Here is a 17,940-nt window from a genome sequence, read left to right on the forward strand (position 1 = left end):
ACACACCAATCAGGGCCCTGTCAAAACAGACCACTCAGCTCTACCAATCAGCAGGATGTGGGTGGGGCCAGATAAGAGAATAAAAGCAGGCTGCCGGAGCCAACACAGTGGCAACCGGCTCGGTCCCCTTCCACACTGTGGAAGCTTTGTTCTTTTGCTCTTTTTTTTTTTTTTTTTTGAGATGGAGTCTCACTCTGTTGCCCAGGCTGGAGTGCAGTGGCGCAATCTCGGTTCACTGCAAGCTCCGCCTCCCGGGTTCACGCCATTCTCCTGCCTCAGCCTCTCCGAGTAGCTGGGAACTACAGGCGCCCGCCACCACGCCTGGCTAATTTTTTTGCATTTTTAGTAGAGACGGGGTTTCACCGTGGTCTCGATCTCCTGACCTCGTGATCCGCCCGCCTCGGCCTCCCAAAGTGCTGGGATTACAAGCGTGAGCCACCGCGCCCGGCCTGTTCTTTTGCTCTTTGCAATAACTCCTGCTGCTGCTCACTCTTTGGGTCCACACTGCCTTTATGAGCCGTAACACTCACTGCGAAGGTCTGCAGCTTCACTCCTGAGCCAGCAAAACCACGAACCCACCAGAAGAAACTCTGAACACATCCGAACATCAGAAGGAACAAACGCCAGACGCTCCACCTTAAGAGCTGTAACACTCACTGTGAGGGTCCACAGCTTCATTCTTGAAGTCAGTGAGACCAAGAACCCACCAATTCCGGACACATCTGTACTAAAAACACAAAAATAAGCCAAACGTGGTGGTGCATGCCTGTGGGCCCAGCTACTCAGGGTGGTTGAGGCAGGAGAATCGCTTGAAACTGGAAGGCAGTGGTTGTAGTGAACTATCACACCACTGCATTCCAGCCTGGGTGACAGAACGAGACTCTGTATCAAAAAAAAGAAAACAGAAGGCCGAGCGTGGTGGCTTACGCCTGTAATCCCAGCACTTTGGGAGGCAGAGGCGGGTGGATCATGAGGTCAGGAGATTGAGACCATCCTGGCTAACACAGTGAAACCCTGTCTCTACTAAAAACACAAAAAATTAGCCGGGCGTGGTGGCGGGCGCCTGTAGTCCCAGCTACTTCGGAGGCTGAAGCAGGTGAATGGTGTGAACCCGGAAGGCGGAGCTTGCAGTGATCGGGGGTTGCGCCACTGCACTCCAGCCTGGACGACAGAGCGAGACTCAGTCTCAAAAAAAGAAAACAGAAAAACGAAATTCTTAGTATAAAAGTCTTGAAATCACAGAGTTCTGACTTGGACTGCCCCTGCTCCTGGGAGCTACAGATCATGCTGCGGGCTGCCTCCACGGTCTGGTAACTCAAGGGTCACCGGGGTGAGGCACAGTTCCTTCAGAGCTACCTCGCTGAGTGTAAATGGGTTGTTCAAATTGCACTGCGGAGCCGGAGTTGCGTGGGTTTTAATTTAAAGATGTAAGTAACAAATGTATGTGCACTGTAGAAAATTCGGAAAAGGTCAAACTGCCTAGCAAGTAAAAAGGTGTCATTCCAAAACGTGGGGGGTGACTGCTTCACCCCTCTTGGGTGTTTTTTGGTGGATTTTTTTTGGTGATCTCGACTCGCCTGGACTCCATTCAAGGGCACATCGTGTGCAGTAAAACACGGCATGTTTCAGGGCTCCTCACTGCAACACATGCACCTCCAGGCTGGCGCTCAGCGCTCCCAGTTTTACTGCAGCCGGCGGTGTAGACAGGCGCGGGCCTTTCCTCCTCCCCACCTCCTGACGCTTTGTGCTGCGGCAGCAAAGGCCCGTTCAGTTCCCCCGTGTCTTCCCAGCAGCCGTCACCAATGCTCCTTTCCAGGAAACAGCCTTCCATTCTCTCTTAGGGCCGATCTTAGCGAGAGCCGCGATGCGGGCGACTGGTGCCGGGGTGGGTTGGGGGCGAGGTTGGGAGTTGGGCCGACTGCCAGGCGCCCGGGCCGCGCCTTCCGCTCTGACCTCATCCTGCCGCCCAGGCACTGGGCGCGGCAGCGAATCGGCAGCGCGGGCGGCCGGGAACGCCCAGCACAAATATTTACCGCCGCGCAGAGAGCGAGGGCCCAAGTCCGCCCTGCTCCGCCACTTGGGCCGCCCCAGACGCTTCCCTAGGGGCTGCCACCAGGTCGGACGCTGCTGCTGCGGCTCGCCGGCCTTCCCCGCCACCGAACCTTCTGGAAGCGCCGCTAGCCTGGGCCCTCACGCCGCCAGAATCCTACGCCCGGGCGAGCTCGCGGCAGCCTTGGCGGCCTGGGAGGCGGGGCTCGGGGTGGGGCCAGCGCGGGGGCGGGGTCGGCGCGGGGAGGCCGCGTTCGATTCGCCCCCGGCGCGCAGGCCCCGCCTCACCGGCCCCATCGCTCCACCTCCGCCCTCCCCCTTGATGGCGCGGCCCAGGCTCATTCATTCCGCGCCGGGCCTGCTAGACACCTGCGCCTTTCTGCAGCCGCCCGCCGCATCCGCCGCCGCAGCCCCCAGCATGTCGGGCCCAGACGTCGAGACGCCGTCCGCCATCCAGATCTGCCGGTAAGAGAGGGCCCGCGCGCCGCCTGCAGCGGCCAGGCACGCCGGTCACCGCCCCCGGCCTGCCCCGCTCGGCCCTGTGGTCCCCACCCGCGAAGCCGCCCCCGCCTGCCGATTCCCGGCACGGCCTCCCGTGCCGCCGCCCCGGACCCCCGCCCGCCTGCGGCCGGGATGCGACTCGCGATGCCGCACAAGCCGGGCGGCCCCCGCCCGCCTCCCGCTGGCTCCTTCCGGCCGCATCTCCAGGGCGGCGGCCGCGCCACGGGCCGTTAGGGCGAGAAAGCCAGGCAGAGACGGGGCGGGCGGAGGTCAATGCACAGCTCCAGAGCCCGGCGACCGGCGCCCGTGGGCCGCCCCGCCTCGGGCCTCGCCCGAGCATCCCGGAGCCTCAGCCCCGTGGTCCTGCTTAGCCTCCTCGAGGATTCGGGATCGTTACCTCGGCGGTTGTGCTGCGCTAACCAAAGCCCCCAGAGGTGGAGGGGAGGTGCCCAGAGCCGCGCGAGCCCTTCGGTGGGTGCCCCTGTGGGAGGAGGTTGCAGAGCTACCGTCTTCAGTGCACTGCTTCGGTTTGGGGGAGGGCAGGTGTTAAAAGGAAGAACAGATAATACTGTCTGCCTCTAACAGTTTACTATCAAGAAAAAGGAATCAGTGGTCTATTGGGCTTGAAAGCATCTTACACAATAGAGGCAAAGGGTTGTCTTTCTAGAGCACCCCCTCTTCCTCCACCAGGTACTGAGTAGATAGATGCAGGCCCCCAGAGGAAGCTGGAGGCTGGAGATCATGAACAAGCTCATTTCCCATAGGAGGTGGGGAGGGCAGCCTCAAGGTTACTTTGCAGTTCTCTTCGGCAGAATCGGAAGCAGCAGGCTGGCATTTGTGCATGAGCTAAGTGAGGACAAGGAGTCTAGGTTTTCAGCCACTGCACACAGGCTCGGTGGCCTGCGACCGGTCCTATCCTGCTTGATGGACTACCAGGAGAGAGAGCTGCTTTCTGTTTTGGTGGTGGGTTCCTCACATTTGGGGGTTGGGCATCACAGACTGACCTTGGGCTCAAGGTCAGGAGCCCTGAGGTCAGGAGTTCAAGACCAGCCTGGCCAACATGGTGAAACCCCGTCTCTACTAAAAATACAAAAATTAGCCAGGCATGATGGCGGATGCCTATAATCCCAGCAACTCAGGAGGCTGAGGAGGGAGAATCGCTTGAACCCAGGAGGCAGAGGTTGCCTCCCGGGTTCACACCATTCTCCTGCCTCAGCCTCTCCGAGTAGCTGGGACTACAGGCACCCGCCACCACGCCCGGCTAATTTTTTGTATTTTTTTTAGTAGAGACGGGGTTTCACCGTGGTCTCGATCTCCTGACCTCGTGATCCGCCCGCCTCGGCCTCCCAAAGTGCTGGGATTACAAGTGTGAGCCACCGCGCCCGGCCGACAGGAACAGAGTTTTTAATTGCATCAAATTAAATTCAGGTGGGTAGCCACCTGTGGCTGGTGGCTATCTTTTGGGGCGTGCAATATGTAGAGAAATTTATTCTACTCAGTACTCAGGGCTCAAGTCCAATAGAAGCAAGTTACTTTCCTGTAGATGTTGACATCTCTGGGGAGGCTGGGCATATAGCAAGTCCTGGGTCAATGGTGCTCCTTGACTCTCAGTCTCATCTTCTGGCCTGGTCGAGGGCCTCTCCTTACCTCAAGGTCGATTTTGACTTTTCCAGAGGGGGAACGTCTTTGGGGGAGCCCTGCCCCTTTGACTTTGGCTGTGTGGCTGTTCTGGTCCCATCGACTCTGGAGATGGGGAAAGGGGGGCAAAAAAAAATGGAAATAACTGGAGACAGACGGCCTGCATCAGGTCCCTGAATCAGCTCTGCTGAGTATTGGCTGGGAACCTTGGGCTCCATGGTTTGCAAAGAGCTTATACCTGTTTCATCCCACTTGGTTTGCCCAACTTCCCTGGGAGATTGATGGTCAGTAGTGCCACCCTTACCTGTGTGGAGGAGGAAATGGCAGTTTTGGGAGTTGAGTTAACTATGTAAGGTCATCCTGCTCCAGGAGCTCCAGGGACAGCCCCTGCCCAAGTCTTCTGACTCTAGATCCAGTATTCTTCCCACCCCTCTCCTGAATAAAGGAAACCTTGATTTAAATCTTCCTGTGGAAGGCTGGCCTTTTATTTACTTCTTCAGGATGGTGAATAGCCAATTTATACATGTTGTCTTTTTTCACCCAGCTTCTAACAGTTACTAGATTTTTTGTTTTTTGAGACAGAGTCTCACTCTGTCACCCGGGCTGGAGTACAGTGGCCCGATCTCAGCTCACTGCAGCCCTTGCCTCCCGGGCTCAAGTGATTCTTGGGCCTCAGCCTCTCGAGTAGCTGGGATTACAAGAGTGCGCCACCATGCCTGGCTAATTTTTGGGTTTTTAGTAGAGACGGGGTTTCTCCATGTTGGCCAGGCTGGTCTTGAACTCCTGACCTCAGGTGATCCTCCCGCCTCAGCCTCTCAAAGTGCTGGGATTACAGGCGTGAGCCACTGCTCCCAGCCTAGTTACTAGATTTTTGTATAGCTTTAGACACTTCCATACAGTATGTGTGTGCTTTTTTTTTTTTTTTTTTTGAGGCAGTCTTGCTCTGTCACCCAGACTGGAATGCAATGGCGCGATCTCAGCTCACTGCAACCTCTGCCTCCTGGGTTCAAGCGATTCTCCCTCCTCAGCCTCCTGAGTTGCTGGGATTATAGGCATCCGCCATCATGCCTGGCTAATTTTTGTATTTTTAGTAGAGACGGGGTTTCACCATGTTGGCCAGGCTGGTCTTGAACTCCTGACCTCAGGTGATCTGCCCGCCTTGTCCTCCCAAAGTGCTGGGATTACAGGCATGAGCCACTGCGCCTGGCCCGTGTGTGCTTTTTCTTACCCACTGTAAACCAAGTCTGCTTCACAATTGCATATTGTTTCTTTTTTTTGGAGATGGAGTCTCACTCTGTCACCCAGGCTGGAGTGCGGTGACACACTCTCGGCTAACTGCAACCTCTGCCTCCTTAGTTCAAGTGATTCTCCTGCCTCAGCTTCCCGAGTAGCTGGGACTACAGGCGTGCACCACCGTGCCCAGCTAATTTTTATATTTTTAGCAGAGATGGGGTTTTACCATGTTGGCCAGGCTGGTCTCGAACTCCTGACCTTAGATGATCTGCCCGCCTCGGCCTCCCAAAGTGCTGAGAATTACAGGCATGAGCCACCGTGCCTGGCCAATTGCATATTGTTTCTAAGTGGCTGCCTTGGCCAGACGACTGGTGAGCAGGATGCCTGGCTGCCCCTGCTCATGAGTGAGCAGGTGAGCCTCAGGTGCAGAGCGTGACTGCCAAAGGAGTAGGCGGGAGCGGTGGTAGGGGTAGGCCTATGAAGAGAAGGCTGTGGTCACATCGGCTGGACTCAGAGAAACCGCAGGACACTGCAGAGTGACTGTACTAGGATGGGGAGCCCTTTAAGGACATCTGAACTGACACCCCAAGTTGAAAGAGGAGCCTCCTGGCCTAGCACAGCCATGCCCATGAATTTAACAAGGCTTTACTGGACACTACCAAGAAGCATAGCACCAGGAGGGAAACGTGTGGAAAATTTGGCCCCTGCCTTAAGGGGTCACAGTCTAGCAGGGGTGAGGATGTCCAAATCCCCACCATCTTCGACAGAATGGTCACATGTTCTCAGTTCAGACACTGTTGAAGGGATAGGGGCTTTTTTTTTTTTTGAGATGGAGTCTTTCCCTGTCCCCCAGGCTAGATGCCATCTCGGCTCACTGCAACCTCTGCCTCCGAGGTTCTACTGATTCTCCTGCCTCAGCCTCCTGAGTACTTGGGATTACACGCACCTGCCACCATGCCCAGCTAATTTTTTTGTATTTTTTTAGTAGAGATGGAGTTTCACCATGTTGGTCAGGCTGGTCACGAAAGGAACAGAATTTTTTTTTTTTTTTTTTTTTTTTGAGACGGAGTTTCGCTCTGTTGCCCAGGCTGGAGTGCAGTGGCGCAATCTCGGCTCACTGCAAGCTCTGCCTCCCGGGTTCACACCATTCTCCTGCCTCAGCCTCTCCGAGTAGCTGGGACTACAGGCACCCGCCACCACGCCCGGCTAATTTTTTGTATTTTTTTTAGTAGAGACGGGGTTTCACCGTGGTCTCGATCTCCTGACCTCGTGATCCGCCCGCCTCGGCCTCCCAAAGTGCTGGGATTACAAGTGTGAGCCACCGCGCCCGGCCGACAGGAACAGAGTTTTTAATTGCATCAAATTAAATTCAGGTGGGTAGCCACCTGTGGCTGGTGGCTATCTTTTGGGGCGTGCAATATGTAGAGAAATTTAAACATCGATTTACTGGTAGGTCTGTGAGGGGCAGGGTGTATCTAAAGGAAACTCCAAGGCTTTCTGGGGACTGTAGCCAGCTCTGGAATAACCATGCTGATGGAGGGGGACCTTGACATGGACACCACCCAGCAGGCAGATAACTTGGCATGCTTTATTTATAGGTAGATGTGTGAAATCTACAAGGTTTTTTTGTGTTTTCTTTGCTTGCTATGCTCTTAGATGCAGATCTACCAGGAAGTTTCCTGAGATCAGGAATTGTGTTGTACCGTGTGGTACCATGAATGCCTAGAATAGTGTCTGGGGTCTAGTTGACAGGTCAATAAACAGTAGTTGAGTGGCTATGAATTTCAGTATGTTATGGGGTTAGAATTATTTCCCCCAAGGGAAAAGACAAAGAGGGGCTCTACCTTTGTCTTTTTTTTTTTTTTCCTGAGACGGAGTCTCGCTCTGTTGCCCAGTCTGGAGTGCAATGGCGTGATCTCGGCTCACTGCAAGCTCCGCCTCCTGGGTTCACGCCATTCTCCTGCCTCAGCCTCCCAAGTAGCTGGGACTACAAGTGCCCACCACCATGCCCGGCTAATTTTTTTTGTATTTTTATTAGAGACGGGGTTTCACCGTGTTAGCCAGGGTGGTCTCGATCTCCTGACCTTGTGGTCTGCCCACCTCGTCCTCCCAAAGTGTTAGGATTACAGGCGTGAGCCACTGCGCCCGGCTTTTTTTTTTTTTTTTTTTTTTTTAAGAGAGTCTCACTCTGTCGCCCAGGCTGGAGTGCAGTGACAGGATCTTGACTCACTGCAACCTCTGCCTCCCCAGTTCAAGCAATTCTCCTCTCCTCAGCTTCCTGAGTAGCTGGGACTACAGGCACCCACCACCACACTCGGCTAATTTTTGTATTTTTAGTAGAGACGGGGTTTCACTGTGTTGGCCAGGCTGGTCTCGAACTCCTGACCTTAAGTGATCTGCCCGCTTCGGCCTCCCAAAGTGCTGGAATTACAGGTGTGAGCCACTGCACCAGGCCCGGTTCTGTCTTTGGTTTTATAATGGAATTCATGAAAAGAAAGAACCTGGCCAGGCACTGTGGCTGAAGCCTGTAATCCCAGCACTTTGGGAAGCCAAGGCAGGTGGATCATGAGGTCAAGAGATAGAGACCATCCTGGGCAACATGATGAAACCCCATCTCTACTAAAAATACAAAAATTAGCTGGGCGTGGGCCAGGCACGGTGGCTCACGCCTGTAATCCCAGCACTTTGGGAGGCCCAGGTGGGCGGATCACGAGGTCAGGAGATCGAAACCATCCTGGCTAACATGGTGAAACCCCATCTCTATTAAAAATACAAAAAATTAGGCAGGCGTGGCAGTGTGCGCCTGTAGTCCCAGCTGCTGGGGAGGCTGAGGCAGGAGAGTGGCATGAACCCGGGAGGCGGAGCTTGCAGTGAGCTGAGATCCCGCCACTGCACTCCAGCCTGGGCGACAGAGCGAGACTTGGTCTCAAAAAAAAAAAAAAAAAAAAAAAAAATTAGCTGGGCATGGTGGCGGGTGCCTGTAATCCCAGTTACTTGGGAAACTGAGGCAGGAGAATCTCTTGAACCTGGGAGGCGGAGGTTGCAGTGAGCCGAGATTGTGCCATTGCACTTCAGCCTGGGTAACAAGAGCAAAACTCCATCTCAAAAAAAAAAACAAAACAAAAAACAAAGAAAGAAAGAACCTGATTTACGGAAGCCACACTCAGAGCTTGTATTCTGGAGCGTTCTGTAAAATGATTTACAGTGCTGGCTCTCTTGCTGCTGGGATGTGGGGACCCTGGGCGAAGAGGCAGTCTTTGTATCCCAGAGAGCCTGTGCGTGGGGAGGCCTTTGTCTACCCACTGTCCAACCTCACCCTGTAAGTGGGCCAGTTAGCCTGGCATTACCCTGGAATTGGCACCTGCAGCTGGCTGGCTCCCCATTTCTGGTCAGACCAGAAGTGGCTTTCTCCTGTGTGACCCACCTGGCCTGTGTAGCCTGCACCAGGGGGTGACTCCATAGGCTGTCTTGCCATCCCACCCCTTGGCCTCTCTCAGAGCCCTCCTGGGGAGGGGGATCAAGGATGTGCCTCCCCATCCTTGGACCCCTGCGTGGGAATAACTGGGGAAGTCTGTTGCAAATATGGGTTTTCTGCATGTGAATAGTACTTCAGCAGAGAGTCAACAAGATGAAGATTGAGGAGATAATGGGGAAACTTGAATAGTCCCTTGATAATGATTTTAAGGAATCACTACTTTTTTTTTTAAGGTAGGGTAATTGTTTTGTAGTTTGCTTTTTTAAACCAGCTTTATTGAGATATATTTAGAATGCATACACAAGAATATTTGAAACATACAATTTGCTGAGTTTTGATGAGTGTACACACTGAGTAGTGGCCAGCCCAGTTGTGATGTCGAATATTTCCAGACTCCCAAAATTCCCCTACTGTTGGCCCCTGGCAAAAAGATCTGCTTTCACTCACTCGCTGTGCTTCTTCTAGAATTTCGTGTTGATGGAACTGGATCGAGCTCAGTGCTGGGCCTCACTCCTGTATCCCTGTAGTCCTGTAGTACCCTGTTCCCTGCACACTGCAGTTTCTCTTCACCAGGCAACAAAGACTTGGGATCTTGTGAATGAAGTTCACAAATGCAGATTTCAATTCATTTAGGACAGAAACATGAAGTCACTTGCTATTTAATGATACTAGGAATTTGAATGATATTTTAGATGAGATCTTTGTTTTGTGGTTTTTATTTTTATATGAGACAGGGTCTCGCTTAGTTACCCAGGCAACTAAGTGGTACAGTGGTGCAATCATGGTTCTCTGCAGCCCCAACCTCCTGGGCTCAAGGGATTCTCCCATCTCAGCCTCTCGAGTAGCTGGAACTACAAGTGCATGCCTCCGTGCCTGGCTAATGTTAAAAAGATTTTTTGTAGAGACATGATCTCACTTTGTTGCCCAGGCGAGTCTCGAACTCCTGGGCTCAAGTGATCTTCCCACCTCGGCCTCCCAAAGTGCTGGAATTATGGGCATGAGTCACCATACCCCTCCTTTAGGTTTTTTACAAGGAGCTTTTATCTTTGAGAGGAAATGCAGACATATTTACGATGTCGTACTGGGAAGTCCGGGATTTGCTGCAGAATAACCTGGCATGGGGAGCAGGTGGGAGCAGAGACCAGAGGTGCCCTGAGCTGACTGTTTTGGGGCTGCTTGATGGGGACATAGGGGTTCGCTCCCTCCTCCCTCTACTCTTATAAGCATTTGATGTTTACCACAATGAAGAATAAAAACAAAATCAGGCTCCTGAGCCTCCACCCCAGAGCTACTGTCTCTAACTCCAGGGGCGGGGAAGGTCAGGGAGGGGTAGGCCCAGGAATCTGCATTTTCCTCGGCCCTCCTGGAGCTTGAGGGCCACTGTCAGAGAGGGGCCAGGCACCTGCTGTGTTGTGCGGTGTGTTGGCCTTCATCGGCTTCCCCGCAGCCTTCCAGCTCTCCTGGTGCCTATGAGCCAAGACCTCTCTGCCCAGGTAGAACTCGGCCCGGGTGGAACTCGTTCTTCTACTTGCCTGAGGGCCAGCCTGAGTGGTGCGAGTTTTAAGGTCCTGGAGGTGGGAACCCTTATGAGTGTTGCTTGCGACCCCACCCAGTTCATCCTCTCCCGCAGAGGGGTGGTGGCCCTGTCCTGTTTCCCTGTCTGTGAGTTCAGGCCGAGTCATGGATTCCTTGCATCACTGGTCTTTTGTAGAGAACATCCTGTGATCCAGTTCCGGAAGCCGAGGAGGCGGCTTGCTGGGGGCTGGTGGGGGAGGGGCGGTCCTAGGAGGAGCAGGAGCCTGGTGCTTTCTATCAGGGAGGGATCAGAGTGGCTCACTGCTGAGCCGGCCAGGCAGACACAGGCTTAGGCTCTGCCGGGCATCATGCTTGTCACTGGGTAAACAGTTTGCCCACTTACTGTAGGATGAAGCTGCTTGCCAGGGCTCTCCGGCTCTGTGAGTTTGGGAGGCAGGCATCTTCCAGGAGGCTGGTGGCTGGCCAGGGATGTATGGGGCCCCGGCGAGGGTGCTGCACTCCCATCCAGGTGGTTGGACCCAGGGCTGATCTCCCACCCTGTGGAGCCTGCATTACTGGAAGGTAGGATGACTGGGAATATTTTGTGCCCATGGTGTCCTGCTTGCGAGGCCAACTGGGCAGCCAGGGCCTTGGGCCACATAACTTGGAGGAGTTTTGGGGAGGGTAGTAGGGCCGGGTATTGGATGAGCTGTGTGTTTTGCTGGATTGAAGGTGCCCATTTAAATGGCCATCATCAGTGGAGACCAGGCATGTTCTTCCCCTAGGGACCAGCAGAACCCCCAGGCTTTGTTGGAGGAGGTGACCTGGCAACCCTGGGCTGTGGGAATGTGGGCCTCTGCAGATCAAGGCTCCTGCGAGCCAGCAGCTGTGCTGGCTCACAGCTGGCAGCTGGCATCCGTGCCCTGCTTTGTCCCTAGGCTGGAGGTTGAGCTGTGATTTTAGACCAGAAGGTTGGTGCGGGGCCAGAGGGAGCTGTCCCTGCACGATTGGCTGATCCTAACAGTGCAGTATTGAGCTGCTTACAGATGGCTTTTGCATACTTTATTTCTCCTAAACTTTACAGAAACTCTGTTGAGTGGGCATACATACCTCCCCCTTTGTGCCAGCTTTATTGGGTTATAGTTCGCATGCCATACAATTCATTCACTAATGTGCACAAGCTAGTAGATTTCAGTTTTTTGTTCACAGAGCTGTGGGACCATGACCTCCATCAATTTTGAAAGTGGTGGCAGGAGGGTTTTTTGTTCTCCTGACATGGAGCTCCCCAAGCCCTTGGGACCTCTGTAGTCCTAAGAGTGTCTAGTATGCTAATGAGAGAACTGGTGGCTGGGGGCCCTAGATAGCTTCAGGATGGGAGCTGGTCTCCAGAAAGACCAAGGGAGGATTAGCGGGTTAGCGCTTTCAGCCTTACCTTCCTACACCGCAGAAGGTAGTGGCAGACTTTAATTGAATTGTAGGACACCCACCTAGTGTCGGAGAGTTGGAGAAGTGGGGTTGAAGAGACACCCATGTTTGTTATTAAAAGCATGAGTAAAAACAGCTTGCCGAGGAATAGAATTTTTGGGTCATATGGTAATTTTGTGGTTATCCTCTTGAGGAATTACGAGACTGTTTCCAAAGTGGCTGCACCATTTCACATTCCCACCAGCAGTGTAAAAAGGATTCAATTTCCCCATATCCTTATCAACACCTGTTATTATCCATCTTTTGAATTCTAGCCATGCTAGTAGATGTGCAGTGGTATCTCACTGTGGCTTTGATGTACATTTCCCTAATGAGAGAAGATGATACTGAGCATCTTTTCATGTGCTTATTGACCACTGTGTATTTTTAGAGAACTGTCTAGTCAGATCTTTCCTCTATTTTCCAGTTGGCTTAATTGTCTTTTTGTTATTGAGTGATGAGAGCTCCTTATATATTCTAGATGCAAGTCCCTTCTCAGATACAATTTTTTAATTAAGAAAATTTTCCAATTCAAAAAAGTTGTCAGCCTGGGCAGCATAGCAAGACCTGATCTCTACTAAAAATTAAAAAATTAGCCAGATGTTGGCCGGGCATGGTGGCTCACGCCTGTAATCCCAGCACTTTGGGAGGCCAAGGTGGGTGGATCACGAGGGCAGGAGATCGAGACCATCCTGGCTAACACGATGAAACCCCATCTCTGCTAAAAATACAAAAAAATTAGCCAGGCGTGGTGGCGGGCGCCTGTAGTCCCAGCTACTTGGGAGGCTGAGGCAGGAGAATGGCGTGAACCCGGGAGGCGGAGCTTGCAGTGAGCTGAGATCCCGCCACTGCACTCCAGCCTGGGCGACAGAGTAAGACTCCCTCTCAAAAAAAAAAAAAAAAAAAAAATTAGCCAGATGCGGGATAGGTGGGGTGTGCCTGTAGTCTCAGCCACTCAGGAGATTGAGGCAGGAAGATTGCTTGAACCCAGGAAGTGGAGGCTGCAGTGAGCTGATTACACCACTGCAATCCAGCCTGGGCGACAGATCAAGACCCTGTCTTTCAAAAAAAAAAAAAAAAAAAAACTGTGTTAAAATACACATAATATATAATTTACCATTAAAAAAATCTGCCGTCTTAGCCGGGCATGGTGGCTCACGCCTGTATTCCCACCACTTTGGGAGGCCAAGGTGGGTGGATCACCTGAGGTCAGGAGTTGTAGACCAGCCTGGGCAACATGGTGAAACCCCGTCTCTACTAAAAATACAAAAATTAGCTGGGCGTGATGGCCCATGCCTATAGTCCCAGCTACTTGGAAGGCTGAGGCAGGAGAATTGCTTGAACCTGGGAGGTGGAGGTTGCAGTGAGCCAAGATTGTGACATTGCACTCCAGCCTGGGTGACAAACGCAAAACTCTGTCCAAAAAAAAAAAAATACTGCCATCTTAATGATATGTATATATGTATATGGTTAAGATGGCAGTTTTTGTTTTGTTTTGTTTTTTAAATCGAGACAGGGTGTTACTCTGTCTTCTGGGCCTCATGCAGTGGCGCAATCTCGGTCACTGAGCCTCTACCTCAAGTGATCCTCCTGCCTCAGCCACCCGAGTAGCTGGGACTACAGGCACGTGCCACCACACCTGGGTAATTTTTGTAGTTTTTGTAGAGACAGGATTTTGCCACGTTGGCCAGGCTGGTCTCAAACTCCTGAGCTCAAGGGATCTGCCCATTTCGGTCTGTCTCCCAAAGTGTTGGGATTACAGGTGTGAGTCACAGTACCTGGCTACCATATATGTATTTGTAGCCATATTTGCTCTGTCACCTACTATGTCTCACTATGTTTCCCAGGCTCATTTTAATCGTTGTTAAATGTCCAGCTCAGTTTTGTTTTGTTTTTTTTTTGAGACAGAGTCTTGCTCTGTTGCCCAGGCTGGAGTGTGGTGGCACAATCTCGGCTCACTGCAACCTCCGCCTCCCAGATTCAAGCGATTCTCCTGCCTCAGCCCCCTGAGTAGCTGGGACTACAGGTGCCCACCACCACGCCCAGCTGATTTTTGTATTTTTAGTAGAGACAGGGTTTCCCTGTGTTGGCCAGGATGGTCTTGACCTCGTGATCCGCCTGCCTCAGCGTCCCAAAGTGCTGAGATTACAGGCGTGTGCCACCGTGCCTGGCCAAGTCTTGGACTTTCACCCAGGCTGGAGTGCAGTGCTGGAGTGCAGTGCACGATCTCACCTCACTGCAAGCTCCACCTCCTGGGTTCACACCATTCCCCTGCCTCAGCCTCCCAAGTAGCTGGGACTACAGGCGCCCACCACCACGCCCAACTAATTTTTTTTTTTTTTTTGTATTTTTAGTAGAGATGGGGTTTCACTGTGTTAGCCAGGGTGGTATCGATCTCCTGACCTTATGATTCACCCGCCTCAGCCTCCCAAAGTGTCGGGATTATAGGTGTGAGCCACCATGCCCAACTCATTCCCTTCCTTTTGAAGGCTGAATCATGTTCCATTTCATGCATAGACCACATTTTGCTTATCCCATCATCTGTGGATGGACACTTGGGTTAATCCCACATTTTAGCTTGTGAATAATTCTGCTATGAACACAGCAGAGACCCCGTTTTCAGTTCTTTAGGATATATACCCAGAAGTGGAATTGCTGGATCATATGGCAATTCTATTTTAAATCTTTCAAGAAATGACCGTACCGTTTTCCACAGTGGCTATGCCGTTTTACATTTCCACCAACAGTGTACATGGGTTCTGGTTTCTGGGCATCCTTGTCAATACTTGTTATTTTCTGTTGTTTTTAGTAGCCATCCTAATGGGTGTGAAGTGGTGTTTCACTGTGGTTTTGCTTTGCATTTCCCTAATGTTTAGTGATGTTGAGCGTCTTTTCATGTGTTTATTTGTCAGCTGTATTTTTTCTTTGTAGAAATGTCTACTCAAGTTCTTTGCTCATTTTTGAATCAGGTTTTTTTTTTTAAACTGAAAATTAAATGTATTGCTAAACTGTTTGTATACTTATTCGTATACTTGAACATAGACATGTATAGGTGTAGTGTATATTATGTGCATGTTATATACATATACTTGTGTATCTATATAAGTATCCATGTATATATTTTTCAAATTTTCATCAGTGTTCTGAAACTGAAGACTATAGCTTTTGGTGTTTGAGAAAGTCCCTGTGTCCATTTTTGCTTTTATTGTTTTTAACGCATAATAATTGTACATATTTATGGGTATAGTGTGGTATTTTGATACGTGAATGCAATGGGTATGCTTGGTTTTTTTTATTGTTGTGTTTTAGGAGTTCTCTATATATTCTGGACATTAATCCCTTATCAGATATATGATTTGCAAATAATTTCTCCCATTCTGTAGGATATGTTTATACTCTGTTGATATTGTCTGTTTTTTTTTTTTTTTTTTTTTTTTTTTTTGAGACGGAGTCTCGCTCTGTCGTCCAGGCTGGAGTGCAGTGGCGCAGTCTTGGCTCACTGCAAGCTCCGCCTCCTGGGTTCACACCATTCTCCCGCCTCAGCCTCTCCGAGTAGCTGGGACTACAGGCGCCCGCCACCACGCCCGGCTAATTTTTTTGTATTTTTAGTAGAGACGGGGTTTCATCGTGGTCTCGATCTCCTGACCTCGTGATCCGCCCGCCTCGGCCTCCCAAAGTGCTGGGATTACAAGCGTGAGCCACCGCGCCCGGCCTGATATTGTCTGTTGATGCACACATTTTAAAGTTCTTATGACATACAATTTGTTTTCTTTTGTTCCTTGTCCCTTTGATGTCATAACCAAGAAATCGTCGCCAAATCCAGTGTTGTAAAGCTTTAGCCTTATGTTTTCTTCTAAGAGTTTTATAGTTTTAGGTTTTACTTTTAGGCTTATGATCCATTTTGAGTTTTTTTTTGTATATGCTGTTAGGTAAAGGTACAACTCATTCTTTTGCATGTAAATATCCAGTTCCTTAGCACCATTTGTTGAAAAGATTATCTTTCCCCATGGAAAGGTCTTTTTTTTTTTTTTTTTTTTTTTTTTTTTTTTGAGATGGGCTTGCTCTGTTGCCCAGGCTGGAGTGTGGCGGCATGATCTCAGCTCATCAACCTCCACCTCCTGGGTTCAAGCCTCAGCCTCCTGAGTAGCTGGGATTACAGGCATGTGCCACCATGCCTGGCTAATTTTTGTATTTTTAGTAGAGACGGGGTTTCACCATGTTGGTCAGGCTGGTCTTGAACTCCTGACCTTGTGATCCTCCCGCCTCAGCCTCCCAACATGCTGGGATTACAGGTCAAAAGGTCTTTATGCCCTTGTCACATAGATCATTTGACCATATATATCATTTGAGTTTGTTTCTGGGCTCTCTGTTCTGTTGATTCTTATGTCTGTCTTTATGCTTATGCCATACTGTTTTGATTATTGTAGCTTTGTGGTAAGTTTTGAAATCAGAAAGTGTGAATCTTCCAGCTTTGTTCTTTTTCATGATTGTTTGGCTATTTCAGATGTGATTTGCAAATATTTTTTTCCACTCACTGGGTTGTCTTTTTACTTTTTCTTCGCTGTGATGCCCAGGCTAGAGTGCAGTGGCATGATCTCAGTTCACTGCAACCTCCACCTCCTGGGTTCAAGTGATTCCCCTGCCTCAACTTCCCAAGGAGCTAGGACTACAGGTGCACGCCACCACACCCGGCTAATTCTTGTATTTTTTTTTCCAGCAGAGACAGAGTTTCACCACTTTGGCCAGGCTGGTCTTGGACTCCTGACCTAAAGTGATATGCCCGCCTTAGACTCTCAAACTGCTGGGATTACAGGCCATCATGCCTGTGGCTCACATCTGTAATCCCAGCACTTTGGGAGGTCGAAGTCGGAAGACCGCTTGAGCTCAGGAGTTCAAGACCAGCCTGGGCAACATAGGAAGACCCCATCTCTATAAATTAAAAAAGTTAGCCAGGTGTGGTGGTGCATGCCTGTAGTACCAACTACTTGGGAGGCTGAGGTGAGAAGATTGCTTGAGCCTGGGAATTCGAGGCTGCAGTGAAGTGAGTTAGAGACCAGAGTACTGCACTGCGGCCTGGGCGACACAGTGAGACCCTGTCTCAAAAAAAAAAAAAAGTTTTATAGCTTCAGCTCTTACCATTTAGGTGTTTGACCTATCTTGAGTTAATTGTTATGTGTGATGTGTGGTAGGGGTCCAGCTCCATTTGCACGTGTGGACACACCTCTTTATAGGCTGGGGAGCAGGCATTGGAGGTGGAGTTACTTGCTTGCGGTCACAGCTGGCAAGTGGAGGCCGAAGACAGCCACTGCACCCTTTCTTTGAACTCTTATACCTGAGGGTCATTTATCTTTGACCCCAAGGACAGAAACAGAAAGCCCTAGAGCAGGCCGAGTGCGGTTACTCGCGCCTGTAATCCCAGCACTTTGGGAGGCTGAGGCGGGCGGATCACGAGGTCTGGAGATCGAGACCATCCTGGCTAACACGGTGAAACCCCGTCTGTACTAAAAATACAAAAAATTAGCCAGGTGTGGTGACAGGCGCCTGTCGTCCTGGCTACTCGGGAGGCTGAAGCAGGAGAATGGTGTGAACCCAGGAGGCGGAGCTTGCAGTGAGCCAAGATCACGCCACTGCACTCCAGCCTGGGCAACAGAGCGAGACTCCGTCTCCAAAAAAAAAAAAAAAAGCCCTTGAGCAATAATAAAACTAGAACTCTAGGGACATTGCTTCTCAGGGCGGGCCACGCTGTGCGCCTGTCCACATCTGTTCCCCTCCCCTTGCTGAACAGCAGTCCCTGCCCTCGCCAGCCTTTCTGTCCTCCTTCCCTCCTCCTCCCCCCAAGTGTTCTTCTGTGGCTTTAGCCTGTCCCATGGCACATGATAGGCTCTTGCTGTCTGGGCCTCCCTGGCGGTAGGTCCCCACAGGAGACCTTGCCAGGGCCATGCCAGACAGCCCAGATGTCTCTGTGCCCTGTCTTGAATCCTCTGGCCTGAGAACCGGAGGCTCAGCTGTGGCAGGTCAGGGGCTGGTAGCTGAGCCGTGTGAGGCTGGGAGCTTCTCTGAGCCTT

At 51.2% G+C, this 17,940-nt stretch overlaps 1 protein-coding gene across 3 annotated transcripts in view; it reads left to right on the forward strand.

Annotated features, from left to right (window-relative positions):
- The first annotated feature begins 1,405 nt into the window (after positions 1-1,405).
- ACOT7 (acyl-CoA thioesterase 7) overlaps positions 1,406-17,940 on the forward strand; it is a 130,941-nt gene continuing 114,406 nt past the window's right edge. The window contains exon 1 of one of the 3 annotated variants that reach the window (XM_055262178.2): positions 1,406-2,514. In XM_055262178.2, coding sequence (XP_055118153.2) covers positions 1,865-2,514 — 650 coding nt within the window. In that variant the 5' untranslated portion in view covers positions 1,406-1,864. Of the gene's footprint in view, positions 2,515-10,717; positions 10,994-11,363; positions 11,383-17,940 lie in introns of those variants that run through there. The other 2 variants (XM_055262177.1, XM_063631974.1) reach the window with 2 other exon arrangements.

The sequence above is a fragment of the Symphalangus syndactylus genome, chromosome 22 (assembly GCF_028878055.3).
Source record: "Symphalangus syndactylus isolate Jambi chromosome 22, NHGRI_mSymSyn1-v2.1_pri, whole genome shotgun sequence".
NCBI classification, from domain to species: Eukaryota; Metazoa; Chordata; class Mammalia; order Primates; family Hylobatidae; genus Symphalangus; species Symphalangus syndactylus.